Consider the following 20490-nt stretch of genomic DNA (forward strand, 5'->3'; position numbering starts at 1 on the left):
AAATCGATGTTGCCTTTGAAATTCATTCATATCTGCCTCATCACAATTTAGCATTTTACTTTGTATCTAGGTAGCGATGCACAGATTTCAACTCTCTTGCTAGACTTAAAGCCATCATCACCAAGATCTCTATTAGAGTTCTCAGAGAAACAAAAGCAATAGGATATATAGAGCTATATAGAGTGAGATTTATTATGAGGTCAGAATGAGGTGATTGTAGGAACTCAGAAGTCCCACAGTCTGCCATGTGCAAGCTGGAAGCCCATGAAAGCTGATGGTATAGTGGCAGTCCAAACTCAAAGCCCTGAGAATGAGAGCGGTCCATGGTGTAGTTCTGGTGCAAGTCCAAAGGTCTAGACAAGTAGGAGTGCCAGTGTCTGAGGGCAAGAGAAGATAAATGTCCTAGCTCCTATAGAGAGAGCAAATTTGCCCTTCCTCTACCTCTTGTTCTATTTAAGCTCTCAATTGATTGGATGATGCCACAGCATTGGTAAAAGTGATCTTCTTAGTCTATAAGATTCAGTGCCAAACTCATCCAGAGTCACCTTTACAGATATCTCTATGGAATAATGTTTACGTGATCTGGGCATCCCTTAGCCCAGTTATGTTGACAAAGTTAACCATCACAGGATCCATACCCAAACTAATTTGGAACTTTCCTATCTTTGTTATCCAGCACCTTGCAGAATGCTTTGCCCATAAATATCAGCCTTCCTACTGTTACTTTATTCATTCATTCCATAAATAATTATTTGGCACCTACTGTGTGGGTGGCATTAGAGATTTGGATGAAAAAGGTAGCACTGTTTTTGCCTTGGAATTTAACATCATAAAAACAGTGACTCCAAAATAACTGGGGCTTGTGGTTTGCTGGCAGGCAAGTAAGTATTGACGGCTCAATCCCCATTTTTGGTTGCTGTTAGTGAGATGGCGGTATGTATTTTGCATTTCATTTATGTGCCACAGAAATCTGATATTGTAGTACTGACAAGATATTAACCAGCAGTGTCACTAGACTATTTGGGACAAATTTACATTTCCAGGATCTAATGAAAGAACTCCCTGGAACTTTGGGGCCATCGAAGAGACTTAAGATATCTCCTAGTCCTGAAATACCAACAGGCACTCAGCTCAAAGAGCTACTGGTAAAATTTAGTAGAGAATTTTATGTTAAGAAGATGGTAAATCATGGAAAAATTTATTATTCTACCATCCAAATGTTGGAGCATAATAGTATATGAAAATGCCAATTTTTAGAATCGAGAGTTTTGTTTAACATAAATTTTACAGTCTGGCAAGAGAACTTTGGGGGCTAAGTCAATAGAAAGCCAGTATCTGGGATCCCTGGATGGCTCAGCGGGTTAGAGCCTGCCTTTGGCCCAGTGTGTGATCCTGGAGTCCCAGGATTGAGTCCCACATTGGGCTCCCTGCATGGAGACTGCTTCTGCTTTCTCTCTTCTCTCTCTCTCTCTCTCTCTCTCTCTCTGTGTCTCTCATGAATAGATAAAGTCTTTAAAATAAAATAAAATTATCAAATAAAAAAAAAAAAGCCAGTATCTCCTGAAACTTTTCTCAGAATCAGAGAGTGTTCTTTCACGCTCTGAAAAGTACTACATTCTTTTCTTGGTGGCCAAGCAAAGGAATAATATCTTTGAATATGGGAGAAACTAGGTTGCAATTAGCATATAAATTGTTTAATTGTAATTAAGCACTAGTAAAATTCAGAACATAATGTGGTGAGAGGATTCAGTTTTTGTTAATTATTTTAGGCTATGTCTGTAATTTCAAATTAATAATACTATATTAACTTGGAAAAGTCTGTGTTTGTGTAAACAAAAAAATATGAATAGAGACCACCGGTTAGATTATCTCAACACATTCAATTCCTCAAATTAATATCAGGACTTAACAGAGATGTCATGATGCTTGTGGCAATAAATATTTCCTTTAATGTTATAGAATATTGAACCATTGAAAGGTTAAATGTTAGGAATTATTAATTTTTAGTTTTAGGAAATGAGTCACTGAAAGGTTCTAAGTACATAAAAACAGATCACATTTGTTAATTTTTTTAAGGATGACTTTTGGCTATATTATGGAGAACAAAATGAAAGCAGGAATGAATAAGAGCAGACACTCTAATTAGGAAAATGAGTTCAGGTCTCCAGGCAAGAGATATTGGTAGTTAGAATTGGAGTGGTGACAGTGGAGGTAATGGACAAATTGGAGAGGTGGAATTGGTGGTTACAACTCTGTCTCAACTCCAGTGTGGGTTTTCCTCCCACACCAAGCAATTATCAGATACTACCTGGGTGTCCTACAATTCTGACACTGTCTATCTGGGGGTAGCATCAAATCCCACAAGGACTCAGTCCTACAGGATTGCCCCTCTCTCCTGCAACACACACACACACACACACACACACACACACACACACTTCAGATGCCATTGGCAAGTCTGGGTTGTCACCTGTTCTTCTAACCAACATCCAGCTGTAGATTGGGTTCAATTATTTTCCTAGAGCTGCTCACAGATCTCAGAGAAGCTTTTACTTACTAGATTACTGGTTTATTATAAAAGGGTATAACTAAGGGACAGCCAGATTGAAGAAACACACAGGGTGAGGTATGGAGAAAAGGCTCAGAGCTTCCATGTTCTCTCTGAGTGCATTATTCTCCCCAAATCACCAACCTGGAAACTCTTTGACCCCATTATTTGGGGTTTTTATGGAAGTTTCATTACCTATGTATGATGATCAAATCATAGACGATTGATGATTAAACTCAATCTCCAGCCCCTATTCGCTTCCTGGAGACCTTGAGGTGTGGAATTGAAAGTTTCAACCCTCATATTACATTGTTGGTTCCCCTGGCGACCAACCCCCATCTTTTGGTGTGGTTCAAAAGTCATTTCATTAACATAGCAAAAACCATCACGTCATTCCTATCACTTAGGAAATGTCAAGGGTTTTAGGAGCTCTGTGACAGAAATGGGGTTGAAAAACACATATATATTTCTTATTATAAATTACAATATCACGTTGGTATGTAATGATTTCTTGTGTATATATGGAGAAGATAAAGTTTAGAATCATAAACACATTTGGGGATTAGGTAACGTGGGTAAATGATAGTACTATTGACTGAGACAAAAATAGCAGAGTGAGAACAAGTTTGCAGGTTGTCTATGATGTCAGTTTTAGACACGAACCTTTGTGTTTTCCAGAGTGGATGTCAGTGGCTGGTTGTATATACACCATTTTTGGTTATTGAAACTGTGGGGATTGATGAGATTATTTAGACAAAGTCTAAGAAAATAGAAATTTTTAAAAATCCCGATAAAAATAGTAGCTTAAGAGAATAGGAGACATCTATAGAAAATAAGGGCAGCCAGAGAGGTGGGAAGGAAAAGGAGAGGGGTGTATTGAAAACCACAAAAAGAATTTGATTCAGGAAGAAGGGGAGAAGCCAACAAAGTAAAATGCTAACAATGGGTAAATTAAAATACAGCATACGGTTAAGAGATCCTGTATCAGTATTCCACTGGTATGAATATTTAGCTATTTAGATTTCCAAATGCTATTTAGAAGCATTGAGTGGGAAGGGATAAATATTGGCCTTTTGTCACTCAAACATTTCTGTTCTAAATAGAATTATTACTCTAAATCTCATTCTGTAGTTCAAGTTAGTTTTATAAAAGACATATGAGAGAGAGAATGTGAGAAATAGAGTAAGCACAATTCATGGGGAAAATATCATGGAAATTTTGCATTGGAAGTACCGCAAAAGTAATTTAACCTCATATTTTGCATTTTATCAGATGCCTTAGTGAATTTGCTCTATGCATATACACCTTCTCATATTGACTCAAAGAGTATTTTTTGAGGTCATATATTAAGTCACCCATCCGTTCATCCATTCATCATTTATTGAATGTACTATATGTTAGGTGAGAGGAAGGTGATACTGGAAAGTCATGGCCCCTGCAATCAAGATATTGTATGTTTTAAGAGAGAAGACAAGCATGTAATTAAGTGGATTCAATAAAGCATTGCTGTGCTATGGGAGTAGTGGTGAGTCCGAGAATGTACTAGTACAGAAGAGATGCTAATTAAATAAATCGGTGTTGAGATACAACACCATGAAACTGAAAGGCAAAAAGCATTTTTCCTAAACTTCAGCAACAGGGGAAGAGTAGGGAGGAGGAAATGGATATTTGGAGCAATGAGCACAGAGCCAGCACATGCAAAGTCCTTTGAGGAAATGCAAGTCATTGATCTTGGCAGAGCCTAGTGTTTTTGTACTTCTTTCACCCTTTGAACAGTGGAAGGCTGCCTTCTCCACTGTGGTGTAAACATAGGCAAGGACGTGGAGCATAACTTCTCACTATCATCATTACCCTCATTGGGTATATCTGAGTTTCACAATGGCTCTCTTAAAGTTAATGATCATTATTAGAAAGAAATACTTCAGTTGTAGTTTGAACTTGAACAGTACAGTGAATATAATTTTTCCAATGATTGGACATAAGAATTCCAATATTTCTAGGAAGGCAAGGAAAGCTAAAAAGAAACAGCATAAAATGGTAAGCTGTAGTCATTCCTCATTAAGGAAGTTTGTGCTTTTATTTTGGCGTATTGTTACTGATTCTATAGCCTCCATTAAAACAGTGAGAACAAATAATTCTACATTTTTGAGGCAATGGAGTTGTGAAGAGTTAGAGCTAGTCTCTGAGCTCTATTCCCATCTAATCTTTGAGGAAGCTACTTAACGTTTTTAAGGTTGATATGTCTCAGACAATAAAATGCCTTATTGGATCAATGTGAGGAATGAATAATTAATGCATGTAAAGCACTTAACAGAGTATGATACATGCTAAGTAAATACTTAAAATATTGAGTGCTGTTTTTATGTGTTACTATCATAAATAGAATGGTTACTCCCAAGCAGATATAGGCATAAAAATCACTAGTAGAAACTTTTCAAAATGTACATGTTAGGGCTTATTACGTATGAATTTTTATTCTGTAGCCTGAGTTATATACCAGGCATTTATAAAGTTCTAGGGGTCCCTGAGTGGCTCAGTTGGTAGATTAAGTGTCTGACTCTTGATTTCAGCTCAGGTTATGAGCTGGAGCCCCGTGTTGGGCTCTATGCTGAGTGTGGAACCTGCTTAAGATTCTCTCTCTCCCTCTCCCTCTGTCATCCCTTTCCCTCCCCCTGACACCCCTCCTCACCGCCCCCCACCCCCGGTCATGGGCACATGTTCACTCTCTCTTAAAAAAAAAAGGGGGGCTGGATATTATCATGGTATAGTTAAGAGTCACCAAAATAATAGTATCACTAATTTTTTTTTTATGAAACATAGTAGATTTTTACATTGTTTTAGCTACCAAGAACTATGGCCTTCTTTATTTCATGGAGCCCTGTCATTTAGATGAATTAAGTAAACTGCAGAAATATGCTTTACTTGGATAGCAAAGCATTTGGTGAAATAAAATGCCGGAACAAAGCAGACAGAATTCTATAGATTGAAAGAGTTGGTCAGAAAGAGGTGTTTCTTTATATTTTTATTTTATTGAAACCATTCTGGAAAGGTACCTGTGATTCTGCTTCAGGGTGCTGATTCCTGTCATCTGCTGTCTTGCTAGGTGACCCAGAATGACACTGTGGTTGTTTAAAAACATTAGTCTGTCAGTTTTGTAAACTTCCGTGGACAGCTCTTTGCCATAGTTTTTGACTCATCAGTGAGGTCTATACAGCTTTACAGTTGACATTGATTTGTTCCATTCCATCCTGACATCATTGCTTTGTTCTTTCCAGATTTGTTGGACACTTTGCTATAGGCTTCCTATCATTACCCTGTCATTTGTGCCACCTTCCCTTCTATTTGGCTTCAGAAAGTGTTGCAGTGGGATGATATTAACATTGCCAGGAGTTTGTGGCTATGAAATCAACTCATTCATGTGAAATGGGAATTAAAAGTGATGTGGGGAAAAAAGGTCACCTAAGATTATCTGATGATACAAATTCTTGATGCATGCAGAGATAGGGGACAGTGGGAAGTGAAAACTCATCTACACATTAGAAAACTGGTCTTTTATCCTTCTTGAAAAAGAACTCCAGGCATGCCTGGGTGGCTCAGTGGTTAAGTGTCTGCCTTTGGCTCAGGGGTGATCCTGGAATCCCTGGATCAAGTCCCACATTGGGCTCCCTGAATGGAGCCTGCTTCTCCCTCTGCCTGTGTCCCTGCCTCTCTCTCTGTGTCTCTCATGAATAAATAAATAAAACCTTTAAAAAAAAAAAAAAAAGAAAAAGAACTCCAGCCAGAGGACAGAGAAATACAGTCCTGGAAATTATTGTATCCTAGAGACTGAAGAGAGATAGCAGTGATCTTCCATTTTCTCAGTTTAGATAGAACGAGTATGATTGTGTTGGCATTGGTGCCTCTGAGAACCCAGTGCAGGATATGGTTATGCTTAGGGGAAAGTAGGAGGACCAACCTGTACAACTTATAATACTCTTGCTCAGGGCCTTCCACAGATGGTAGGTACAAAGGCCAGGGGCATTTTAGGCTCCCTCTTACTCTTGTTTGAACTCCTTTGCTCTGAGGTTTCTAATTTCTTTTAGAAAAGAACTGACACCTGAGTAAAGAAGGTAACTTTAATTTTTGTGTTAATATCTGCTCCCTTGCCAAAATGGCAATGAGACTTTTTTAAAGGGATAACCCTGTAGACCTAGAGAATGGGTAATTAAAGCATTGTATTTCAGCATGTTGGAGTGGCCATCAACTCAGAATTACTTCATGTACCATTGAAGAAGGCAACAGTACTTCTGATTAAACTATAACATACTATCAAATGTAAGTCATCCCTATTTAAGAGAGTAAACCCAGAGGCATTAAAGTGTGAAAAATCTTAGAACTCATCAGTCTTAGAACTGACAAAATATGGTACATGGACAAAGTGATAAATAACTTATATATAAGAAGATGAGTTCTAAGCAGCAGGAGAAGATAAAAAGTATAAGCTAATTTATAAGTAAAGTCTTGCAAAGGTTTGTAGGAGTGGGAACATGGAGCATCAAATATAGCTATACGAACAGGAGATTGTTTGTGAATTTGTTTAATATCAGTTGACATCAGAACCCCTGACCCTACCATACACAGCTAGACAGATTGCTTCCCCCAACACTGGCAAAGACTAGAGGTGAATTACCTAGAGTTGATGAAGTTAGAGTCCTCTAACTCAGGGGCACAAGGAAGGGTATTAAAGTCGGTATTAAAAGTTACTTATTAATTTTGAGCCCTTCCACTTCACCTTGCCCCCAGCCTCCATGCCTACACAGTTTTCAGAACAGAGGTAGCCATGTGTTCATTTTTAGAGCTGGAGCTTGAGAGAGCCTTCTTTGGACGTTCTGCATGGACACCCCCACTGATTCTCCTGGAAGGGCAAAGCTAACCAGCTGTACTCACCAAGAGCCTGATCAGCTCTCTGAATTCCCACTCAAATAGAAGAAGTCTGCTGGAGAACTTGATATGTTTAAAAGCCTATAACATGAATGACAGACTCTAAAGCAAACTGAAAATCATTTTAAAATAGGAACTATGCAAAGAGAAGAAAACATAACACATCATGGAGAGAGAAAAAAATGATTTCATATAAAATAATACTGGATGATAATTAATAGGAATACTCAGAGAACAAAAAAAGTAGGTCTTGGGAATTTAAAGTATAATAACATCAATGTACAAACCACTTTTTAGATACCTATATGATTAAATTGAGGAATCTTTCCAGAAAGTAAAAGTAAAACATAAAGAAAATGGGAAACTAGAAGAGAAATAGATTTAAAGAAGAAACCTAGACAACTGATACAGATTTTAACATCTGAAAAGTTTAAAAAAAAAAAAAACCAGCAACAAGAAAAATCTTTTAAAAAGGGAGAAAAGCATGAAAATTTTTTCAATAGAATTATAGAATTGCCTAGAACTGAACAATGTAAGTTCCTGGATTGAAAGGTCCCACTAAAGGTCCTGAAAATGTCTAAAAATAGACTTATATCAAGACCATATCAATAGTATTTTAGAATGCTAGGGACCAAGAAAGGATACATTTTTTTCTGGGAAGAAGTGAAAGCAGATTTCACACACAAAAAATAATAAAAATTCAGAATGTTTCACACTTTTCAACAGCAACACTGGAAGGCAGGAGATAATGATGCACTAGCTCAAAACTCTAAGGGAAAATTATTTCCAACCTAGAATTCTCTACTTCTATAACAGCCTTAGAACTAAGTTTAAGAGTAGAATAAAAACCTATCAGATATCCAAGGTCTCAAGAAAAAGCCTCCCACTCTCTCTTTCTCTCTGGGAAGGCATTTTTTACCAGAAAGGAAATAAAGTAGGAAAATGAAGAAAGCAGTAGGTCTAGAAAGAGGGAACCCACCATTAGAGAAGGACAAAGGAAATCCCCATCATGGAGATGAAGAGTGGGTCCCAGGGAGAGCTGTGTAAACAGGCCAGATTGGAGCAGGTTGGAAGGCACCAGAAGAGATTTCTTCAATGGACTGAATTGCTATAATCTTTCCTGTGTTTGGTTTATTGAAAGAAGTTTATATCAAGGGAATTTTTTGTTTGAATTCATGTTAAGTACATAGGCAGCCAAACAAACAAGAGTAACAGAAAAGACAAGCCATTCATTTAGAGAAAACAAAATGTTGTATATTGATGTTAAAGAAGTCGTGGTCTGAAGCATGTACCTTGTGATATGGTTCTACTGAACATGGAAGTTTAGCTGTATGGGGAACGAGAGGAAGATGGGAGAAGTGTCCATGCATGCTAGCAGATGGGGAAGTGGAGTGAAGCCCTCATCTTCCACTATGGGAAGTCAATTGATGTTGCCTCTAACTGAAAATTTAAGAAATAATAATATTAGAAAGTTAATGGAGATATGGATGTACAAATCAGAAAAAGGAGTTAAAAGTGCTTGCCTCTGAAGAAGAGAAAATGAGAAGGTAGGATTGCTGCTGTTTTTCAAATAAACTTGACAAGTATTTTGCCTATTTCAGTCTGTATATGTACAGATTGATTTAAAAACGGCAATGACAATTATTTTCACTTATCCAGCTAGGAATATAGATGGCAATTAGATTCTCTTTCTTTTAAATTTTTTTTTTAATTTTTATTTATTTGTGATAGTCACAGAGAGAGAGAGAGAGGCGGAGACACAGGCAGAGGGAGAAGCAGGCTCCATGCACCGGGATCCCGACGTGGGATTCAATCCTGGGTCTCCAGGATCGCGCCCTGGGCCAAAGGCAGGCGCCAAACCGCTGCGCCACCCAGGGATCCCCTAGATTCTCTTTCTATATATAATTTTTAATTTATGCATTATATAAAGCATAAATATATATTGTATATGTAATTATATATAACATTTATTATATATAAACATGTATAATTATATAGAATACATAAAGAAATATGTATTTTTATATATGATTTTATAATTTTATAAAATCAGAGAGGCACTTATAAAATCAGAGAGGAACTGATAAGGAAAAAAAAGCAAAAGAAAGAAAATTTAAACTGAAGAAGCATCATCTAGATAAAACCTTTAACAGCTCTTTCAAGTAAGGATTGCACATTTTTATTACAATTGATGAGCCTACTGAATTCTAAAAATAACACTATGGTGAAGATATTTCATAGAACTGCTGATTTTTTTTGAAGTTCTATGGAGGTTTTCTCACATTTACTTGGGATCATGAAATACCTTCTTTGAAAAAAATTATTTTGTGATAAACAGCTTGGCCATTTCATTCCGGGAAGCTTGATACCAGGATCTTGGGTCATTTATTCATCAACATTTACCTAGTTCCAATTATATATCAGGTATTTTGCTCATAGATAAAATTATGACCTAGGACCTAGTCCCTTCCTTAAGGAATTCACAGTCTAGGAGGAACACAAATCCTTGAAGAGCTAATTGTAATAAAATACATAAAGTACGAAAACAAAAGAAAACAAAAGTAGAAACTGATTTTCACTGGATCGCAAGTAATAGCATTGTACATACTTGAGAAATGCAGATTAGAGCAACTGGCCACTAATGAAAGGTAGACCTTTTGCTCATTAGTAGGCTTTCCATTCTCATCTAGGTCGACCTAGCAGGCCTTCTTTGAAGCTTCCTTTAGAAAAACTCTGGAGCTTTCACTACCATGGTCAAACCTTTCAAATCCCATCACGTTTCTTCTACTCGCCTTCATGCCTACCACCATTCTGTTGCATACATAAGACTACACAGGACCGCTATTGTGTGTCTGGGTGGGTGCTGGTCCTCACTATTTTTTACTTCAACAGGAGAGGAGGTTGACCAAGAATTCTCGATGCCTGAGCATGTGTGGTCTACACAGTCTCAGGATATGTTCTGGGTCCATGTTCCCACTTCTTGTGGCTGGCATGGTAAATTTGAATCTTAAGTCATTGGATTATAGCAATCAGGTTTCCTCTGTAGAAAATGTCTTCCACTGCCTAGAAGCTCATCCATCTTCTCTATTCTCCACATCTGTCCCATCTCTTTTCCATCTTCCAGTATTAGTAAAATTAAGGCAAACTCATGTTTACTGAATTCACTATTCAGTCTAAATTTTTCCACTTCCTTAAACCCAGCTTGTATAGTCTCAACTGATGCTATGGCACGATGTTAAGTAAATTATTTATTGATGAAATTAATGAAACTATGAGTATGTGTTTTCTGATTTCAGTTTTTACACTAACTTAGCTAAGACCCCTCAAGAGGCTTTATATACCTTTATCCTTTTGAAAATACTTAATAAACTTCATTTAGTTAAGTTTAATTAATTATTAATTATTAATTATTAATTTAGGCTTATTAGGAAAAAGTTATAAAAGTATAAGTTAATTTTTCTTACAATCCTAATATATTATGTGACTCAACCATGTGCTATTCTAGGAGTTAATATCCTTTAGATCTGGCTCTTAGTAAGTTTTATTGAACTTTGGTATCATATATCTGCTACTTTTATAAAACTTTATCCCTAAAACAAGATAATTTACACATAATGGGAAGGTAATAGGTTTTCTAACACTGCTTTTTCTTTAAACTTCTGTTACCAAAGGAGGTCTCCTTTAATCCATACCCTATTGTTAATTCCCATGAAATCCCAATTTCTCTGGACAGTTTCTGAATACCATTTTTGGGTACAATTTTATTTAAGCATAATTGATATAAAAAGGTGCCTGTATTTAACATACATAATTTGATGAGTTTGAACATATGCATACACCCACGGTACCATCACCAAATTGAAGGTGATAAACATATCCATCACTTCCAAAAGTTTGTGTCCCTTTTACTTATTTATTCATTTTTTTTTAGTGATAAGAACACTTACCATGAAATATACCATCTTAACAAATTTTTAGGTGCCCAACACTGAATTGTTAACTTTAGGCACCATGTTGCATAGCAGACTGCTGGAACTTGTTCATATTGTATAACTGAAACACTATACCCATTGAACAATAGTTTTGTAATTGTACTTGATTGTTTATGATAGTGACAAGATTGTGTTCATTTTGAATGAACATGAACCTTTCTTAAATCGCCTCTGGTCTGCTGCTAAGTATCAGTGTTGTTCTGGGTGTGGTGAAAGCACGGACTCTGGAAGACTAGAAAGCCATAAAAATGCGGATATAAAATAATGAAAATGTATGTCCTGGGTTTGCTTCCTCATTAAGGAACCATTTGCTGTATATCCGTTAGGTATCATTTTTCTCTGTTTCTTTTCTAAGGAATGTACCCCAGGTGGTGTGGACATGTGCATTTTTTATTTGTTTCATTCAGTTTTCCCTTGGCTTATCTGCATTGTCTGTTGCTCCTTCTCTGATCTGGAATGCCTTTCTCTGTCTTTTTTTTTTCTCTCTCTAGCCTCTTAACTATCTATAATAAAGTGCTAAATTATAATACATGACATTCAATGCTAAAAACAAAACAAAACAAAAAAACAAAAAACACCAAACCACCTAGTATCTCCTTAGCTGGTTTATCTTCACTTCTGCATTCATCTGGTGTTTTGGTTAATCTAGCAATCAAGGACTTCATCTGCTTTCTTTTTTTTTTTTTTTTTTTTTCTCTTTTTTTTTTTTTTCTCTTTTTTTTTTTTTTTTCTTTTTTTTTTTCTTCTTTTTTTTTTCTTTTTTCTTTTTTTTTTCCTTTTTTTTTTTCTTTTTTTTTTTCTTTTTCTTTTTTTTTCTTTTTTTTTCTTTTTTTTTTTTCTTTTTTTTTTCTTTTTTCTTTTTTTCTTTTTTTTCTTTTTTTCTTTTTTTTTTTTCTTCTTTTTTTTTTTTTCTTTTTTTTCTTTTTTTCTTTTTTTTTTTTTTTTTTTTCTCTTTTTTTTTTTTCATCTGCTTTCTGTTCAAGAGTTTCAAATGCTTGGCTCATGTTTTTGAAACTGGGAAACATAATAGTAGGAGACTGGTACAACAATTTTTCAGGGCTTGGAATGTTTGCAAATAAGTTTAGTTCTGGTGTGGCACAGTCAGAGACATTGAACAACAACTCCCTATTTCACCTTACTTCCTAGCCTCTGGCAACAACCACCATTCTGTTTTCTTCTTGTATAAGTTTGACTCTTGCACACACCTCATATAAATGGAGCCACGTGCTTTATGTTTATAACTGACTTCTTTGGCTTAGTAACTGACTTCTTGAACTTAGTATAATGTCTTCCATATCCATCCATGTTGTTGCAAATGGTGTAAATTTCTTCTTTTGTAGGTATCTACCATATTTTCTTTGTCTAGCTGTCTGTTGTACATTTAAGTGGTTTGCATGTGTTAGCAGTGAATAGTGCTGCAAAAACGGCGCATGGGTGACTCAGTTGGTTAAGTTTTCAACTCTTAATTTTCAGGTCATGGTCTCAGGGTTGTGGGATCGATTCCTGCATCAGGCTCCATCCTGGGTGTGGAGTCTGTTTGGGGTTCTCTCTCTCTCTCTCTCTCTGTACCCCCGCCACCTCTTCCTTTAAAAAAAAAAAAAAAAAGATAGTGCTGCAATCAATGTAAGAGTGCAAATATCTCTTCTGGACCCTGATTTTAGTTCATTTGGATATATACCCAGGAATGGGATTGCAAGATCATATGGTAGTTCTATTTTTAATAGTTTAAGGAACCTCCATACTGTTTGACATAGTGGCTGCACTATACATTCATACCAACAGCATATAAGCATTTGATTTCTCTATATCCTTGCCAATACTTGTTATCTTTTATTTTCTTAATAAAAGAAAACTTCACACCTGCCATTCTAACAGGTATGAAGTGATACCTCATTTTGGTTTTGATTTGCACTTCCTTGGTTAGTGATATTATGCACCTTTTTATATACTTGTTGGCCATTTGTATGTCTTGCTTGGAGAAATGTCAATTCAAGTACTTTGCCTTTTTTTTCTTTTTATTTATTTATTCATGAGACATGAGAGAGAGAGAGAGAGAGAGAGAGAGAGAGAGAGAGAGAGGCAGAAGGAGAAGCAGGCTTCATGCAGGGAGCCCGACATGGGACTCGATCCCAGGTCTCCAAGATCAGGCCCTGGGCTGAAGGTGGCGTTAAACCACTGAGCCACTGGGGCTGCCCCTGCCATTTGTTTCCTACTGAGTTATATGCACTCCTTATGTATTTTGGAAATTAACCCTTTTAAATATTTTCTCCCATTCTGTTGGTTACCTTTCCATTCTGTTGACTGTTTTCTCTGCTAAAAGGAAAGGAAGCTTTTTACTTTGATGTAGTTCTGCTTGTCTGTTTTTGCTTTTGTTTGCTACTTTTGGTGTCATCACAGTTTAGAGCCTGATTTACATCACTACTTCTGCAGTGAAACTGCCCAGGAGAAGGCCATGCTAATGGTCTTTGTCCCACCATTATTCTTCTATTTATTTATTTATTTTGGCTTCTTTTGTTCTGTCTACACTCCATATCCAAGACCTTCAAAGATCTTTCTTCACTCTTATTTTTTTATTTTAAAAGATTTATTTGTTTATTTGAGAAAGAGAGAACACATGCGGAGAGGCAGAAGGAGAGGGAGAGAGTGTCAAGGAGAATCCACACTGAGTATGGAGCCTGATGCGGGACTCAGTCTCATGACCCCAAGATCATGACCAGAGCTGAAACCAAGAGTTAGATTCCTAACCAACTGTGCCACCCAGGTGCCTCTTTCTTCACTCTTCTTATCTTTCCTTAACCTTACCTTCGCTGAATTGATTTAATACCACAAATTCACTTTCAACAAGTATTACAAATTTTGCTAAATATATCCACATGCTTTTATTTTTCCAATTGATTTCTTGTGTACCCACCTGGCCTTACTCTCAATATTTTTCTCATAAATGCTCTTCTACCTCAAAGTCTCTAAGAAACCAAGAGAGAATTATTCAATCCTGAGAGGTCTGTCATCCTAATGGCAAACTGAGTTAGAACTGGAGAATATCATCTTTCCAACCACACCACAGTTTAAGTATCCCCCATGGAGTGGAAGTTCATTCATTATTGTGATGAATGCCCTAGATGATACCATGGATGCCATTAGGCCATAGGAGTCTCTGAGTTTGACAACAGTTGCAGCTCTTCTAGTTCCCAATTCTAATATCAGTTTCCAATTCCAGGCATAAAATCCACACTAGACCCAACTAATGTCCTGAGAGTTCCCAACCCCAGTGATATGCTGTGGTGAGAACAGCCCTCCTGAGAAATGACTGTAATGTGAGCAAAAGGCAGAGGACATTTCAGAACTTGGTCTCTAGAGTTCAAAGAAATAAAAAAAATATTTAAATAATGATTCTTAATATGAATATGAATGAAATTCATAGTTTATAGTTGTATCACATGACCTCTATATTAATGGACTGCTATGGCCTCAAACAAAATAATTGAAAATACAGGAAAGATTTACTCCATCTAATATTAATTAGCTTCTTCAGTGTTACCCTTTCTCTATGTCCAGATCTTTTGAATGTCATCCTTTTTCTCATTCTCTTTGCTGCTTTTGAAGGAAGAATTTCTTCTTGGCCAAGGCTAAGCTTTTTACCTTAATTAACATTTTTTTAAACTAAGAAAAACAACAACAACAACAAAAGAACCTAGGAGACAGCAGTGTTATGATGTATACACAAGGTAATACGTGTAAAGCACTTAGCTCCCTGCAGACACATATATTTAACAGATATTTATTGAACACCTACTATGTACTAGGACTGCTGTAGACACTAGATACATTGGCGATACGGCAGGAAAAATTTCTGCCTTATATACGGTCCTAGAAATTAGGCACTCAATAGTAAGTGCTCAATAAAAAAAAGTTTCCAATTTTATTTTTGTTTTGTATTGTTATATTAATAAAGCAGGATTTTAGATGAAGACGAGAAACTTCCTTGCTCCTTGGGGACCTTGACATTTACTATGTATTCCTTAGCACAGCACAGGGGAAGATTCACTTAATTACTTTCTTGGTTCATATACAGGATGACAAAGCAAACATATATTGAATGGACATTTTAAAAAGTCAACATATTGATACCCATTTCCTTAATAAAGAAATGTCAGTTCAGTTTAAAAGTCATCATGTGAATAAAACAGACGAGTAACCCAGAAGTAGCTCTTTGTGAACAGTGAACAAACAACATAGAAGAAAACATGTAGAAGCAAAAGTATTTGCCTGGTTAGTAGTAGTTCATTTAATATGAGTTTTTAAATATGGCAGAAAATATGCTTTTACAAATCAGTCACAGAGGAAAATTGTTAATTCTTAAAAACCTTCCCATTTTCAGCTAAGATAGAGTAACAGAGACTGGCATTACCTTCCCATCTGAAACAACAAACACACAGACAATATGAAGCTTTTGAGAGTCTGAACTTTAAGCAGTGAACAAAGGTGGTTCCTAAGAGACACAAAGGGCAAAGAAGATGAGCCTCTAATTTCCTCAGTTACAACAGCATAGAAAAGGGACCTGCAGAGTCCAGGGGACCCCTGAATTGGGGAGACAGTCCAGGAAGAATTTGTGGGGCAAAATAGAAGGTCAATCACTACTCAGAAGGAGAACCCCCTCAAGATCTATAGAGGGTCCTCTTCTGCTACTGAGTTCAGACCTGAGCAGCCTGTTTATATAAGGAAACCATCAGGGGGCAGGGAAAGAACCATCTGAAAGGATGGGAGGAAATAGTACCTGGTGCTCAACCAGGGCTAAGAATATGTGCCGACACCTACCAGCCAAACTGGGAAACTCATAATCCATTGGATGTTGAGTACTTAAAAGAATCCATTTAGGTAAAGTAGAGTAATTAGCCCTGGACTAAATGCTCTTCTGTCTTCTCTAACAAATCTGAAATGCAAGACTCAAGTATATTAAATTGCATCCGGGTAACTGTGTCCCAGAACAGAGCTTAAAGTATCTATAGGAATATATGCCCAGAGCACAAGAAGGTAAAATTCAAAATGTTAAAAAAAAAAAATGTTTTGTGTTCAACCAAAGATCATCATACATGAAGATGAGCAGAAATAGGACCTGCAATGAAAAGAAAAATCAGTCAATTGAAACATATGCGAGAATTAGCTAATCATGGCAACAGTTTCTATATGTGTATTCCCCATGTTCTTTTTTTTTATTCCCCATGTTCATAAAGTTAGAGACATGGAAGATATTAAAGAGACCCAAGTGAAACTTCTATGGGTGTTTAATTCATCAATGTCTGAGATAAAAATATACTCAGCAAGGTTATGGATAGATTAGACATTGCAGAGGAAAAGAATGATTACACCAATGGACACTATTCAAATGAAACAATGAGTGAGAAAAAGGTTTTTAAAAAGAAAAAAGAATCTATGAAGTGTGGGGCAGTTCCAAGTGGCCTAATATACATGTAATTGTAATCACTGAAGGAGGGATGTTAATGGGGAAAGAGGAAAAAATTGTATTTTCCAGATTTAATGGAAACTAAATCCATAGACCAAGAAGCCTACTGGACCCCAAGTGTAAGAAACATTGAACCCCAAGTGTAAGAAACATGAGGAGAACTATAGCAAGGAATGTTATAATCAAGCTGTTCAGCGCCAGAGATAAAGAGAAAATCTTAAAAGGAGGCAGAGAAAAAAGACACTGTATAGACAAAGAAACAAATACATGAACACCATAGCTTTTTGTCAGAAACAATGCAAACGAGAGGACAAAATGTCTTTTGAAAATAAGGGCAAAATAGTGTTGTTAGTCTGTAAAGCTGAGAGAATTCATCACCAAAAAACATTAAAGGAAGTCTCTCAGACAGAAGAATGATGCCAGATGGAAATACAGATGCACACAAAGTGATACGCAGCACTGGAAATTGTGACTCTATGTTTGGAAGGCAACCACATGAGAAAGTGTCTCCTGTCACCAGGCTCCATGACTCTGATATGGAGGAAACATACGGTGAGGCCATGACCGTAAGCAAGCACACCCATGGGCAGTGTCTGTCCTAGCAGAAGCCTAAGGTTTGTGAATCCTGATTCAGTCTGTGCCTTATCTCATCGTATTGGGCTACTTAGAATGGGCGCAAATATGCAACTAATTAAAAATACTTCAGGTACTTACACGCAACGAATTTCCATCTACCTATGGGGAATTCCATATGATCTTTAAATATGTTTTTAAGGTGATACCAATACAGAGGTATAGCTTGGTTTTTCTGTTACACAGATTTGAGATAAAATATAAAGCCTGGAAATGAAAATCTTCTAGAACTTGCATATTTTTTGTGGAAAGGAACTGCCAAAAACAACAATAACAACAACAGCAACAACCAAAAAACAGTAGAACATGCTGGGAGAAGAAGTGATTAGGTGCACAAAATGCATTTGGGCAGAGGTCTTGGTATTTGTTCCTTACAAATAATCTTTGCTTCCCTTCAGAATATGTAAGAATAAAGATGTGAGCTCCCACAACATGCTTCCTGAGTTTTAGAACTCGAAAGGAAAAAGTTGAGCTTTCATTTGTAAAGTATTTCTTTTTTTGAAAAACATTTCCTTTATTTATTTGAGAGACAGAGAGAGAAAAAGAGAGAGAGAGTTCTTGTGTAGGAGCTGGGGTAGGAGTAGAGGGAGAGAACTCCACCCCAGGACCCCAGGATCATGGCCTGAGCCAAAGGCAGACATTTAACTGACTGAGCCACCCAGGCACCCCTTGTAAAATGTTTCTTACTTAGTTCCCCCAAAATAATGTTAACAGAAAAGAAATCTGCTCTTATGGAAAAGAGCAAGGAAATGTTTAATATATGTGGATGACACACCAGATTCTACTTTTTAAAGGTATCACTCAAGAGTGTCTCAGGCTAGCAAATAAAATAAACTCATCTTTTCTGGGAAGACAGATCTCTGCAATGTTGGGAGTTTTAATTCTCCAACACTGACCTGTATTTTCAGTATTTTCCACCATTTTTGTTTTCCCATACCCAAAATGTAAGTGTGCCGTTAATTCATTTTTTAAAGAGATTAAATGTGACAGTGTAACAACTTCTGGAAACTTAGTTAAAATACATGCTTTGCTATAATTATGTTTATTAAAAAATTAAGTGCATGAGAAAATAAAATACAAAGATTAAAATATGGTACAAAAATCATAAAATTGGAACAGCTAAGATGCTTGACATACTGATTGAATTATTTTTTATTAAATTGATCCTTAATAGTGGATTTCAGGCAGATTTGTAGAAGCATTCTTCATGGCATTAATTGTTTTTTTTTTACGGCCATACAGCAAATATCTCGAAGCATATTCACATAATTAGGCTATAAAGGATCAGTATCATTCGCATTCTGTTGGAATTTCGAGCCTACAGAAGTGTAAGTTTAAGCGTTATTTCTCTTCAGTCTACCATATGTAATATTAGGATCGAATTAGTACAGAGAGGCAGCCAGAAGGCCAATATGGAATAATCACAGTATTCTGAATGATAGAAAAACGGTTTCTTTTAACATTTTACTGAATGTTACAATTTTATTTTAATATCTGTTGGATGCTGACCATCTGCCAAACAATAGCACAGACTAATTTTTCATGGTCAACGTCTTGCTGAATCCTCACACCAACTTTAGGAAAAAAGTATTGTCAACCCATTTTACAGATGGTGAAGCTGATATTTAGGAAGATTAAAGAACCCACCAAAGGCCCTGGGGCCAGCAAGTCCCAGAACTGTGATACATACTCACGTATGTCCTAACTGCAAATCCTTCTTTGATTTCCCAACAACATCCTCTGCTTCTCAAATTTGACATCTTGGCAAATTGCATTTTTTTCCCCTTAACCATCACGTCATTTTGATATGAATTCCACTTTTCAAATAGATGATAGAATTAATCTTTTTTGGTGGTTTTATTTCAGGAATTACAGTTTGAGAGACTGACCCGAGAGCTGGAGGCAGAACGCCAGATCGTAGCCAGCCAACTGGAGCGATGCAAGCTTGGATCAGAGACGGGCAGCATGAGCAGCATCAGGTACTGGGCACGCTGCCTCCTTACACTTCTGTGCTTTGAGCTGCCAGTGAAAGTAAATTGTGGTGTTTATCTTCTCCTTACAAACCTGGCAGTGGAATTGGAACATTCAGTGAGATATTGGAAGGGAGTTGTAACCAATCTGATTTAAGATGTTCAAAAGGTGTCCAAAGTGGCCTGATTTGTTCTTGAAACTCTTTAACAAAATTAACACTTGCCCCGAATGCAAATCATGTGTAATTTTATGCAAAGGAAGGCTTTGCATTTAGTCAGCTTGCTGGAAATCAGGAGATGCCATATGAGTCTCTCAGTTTGGTTCTTCTTTTCTAAATGATCCAGAGTTGCAGGTGTCTGAAATGAAAGAGCGAACATTTCAATGTAACCTGTATTGTTTGCTAATATACAATGCTAAGTTGCAAAATTGTACCTCAAGTGTCAGCCATGGATGCAATTCTCTTGTGTAAAAATATTTCTAATTCACAGATAGAATAATTATTCAATTAGGGGTTGGTTTGAGGTTCTGAAATGTTTAAAAACAAAACATAGTCATTTGACCACAAAATAAATTACCTACCCTAGCACCATGCTTTCATATTTAAAAATATGTGTGTATGTGTGTGTGAATATGAATATATAATGTGAGTGAAAGAAACAAAGTTCTATGACAACTTTCATTTCTCAGTAATGCATTGTACTTTCCTATTACCTTGTCATACATTATATTTTTGAGATTTTACATTTTTAGGGAGTTGTCTTAGTTAAGGAAACAATTGCTGTGGCAAGTCAACTCTGACATTATACTGACTTAATACAAAGCTGATTGTGTTTCATTCATGCAACAGAGGCAGTGGATGGTAGTCAGGGGCTGCTTCTCTGCTTTCCTTCCTACAGTTATTAAGGACCCAACTTCTCTCTTGAGAGCTCTACTACCCCCTGTGACCTCATTGTCAACTGCATCAC

The 20490-nt window shown here is 36.6% G+C and overlaps 1 protein-coding gene across 5 annotated transcripts in view; it reads left to right on the forward strand.

Moving 5' to 3' along the window:
• Positions 1-20490, forward strand: part of CTNND2 (catenin delta 2) — a 914420-nt gene that overhangs the window by 317631 nt on the left and 576299 nt on the right. For all 5 annotated transcript variants that reach the window (XM_072807315.1, XM_072807318.1, XM_072807317.1 and 2 more), the window contains one exon: positions 19421-19533. In XM_072807315.1, the coding sequence (XP_072663416.1) occupies positions 19421-19533 (113 nt within the window). The remainder of the gene's footprint in view (positions 1-19420; positions 19534-20490) is intronic.

Source organism: Canis lupus, chromosome 31 (genome assembly GCF_048164855.1).
Source record: "Canis lupus baileyi chromosome 31, mCanLup2.hap1, whole genome shotgun sequence".
NCBI lineage: Eukaryota > Metazoa > Chordata > Mammalia > Carnivora > Canidae > Canis > Canis lupus.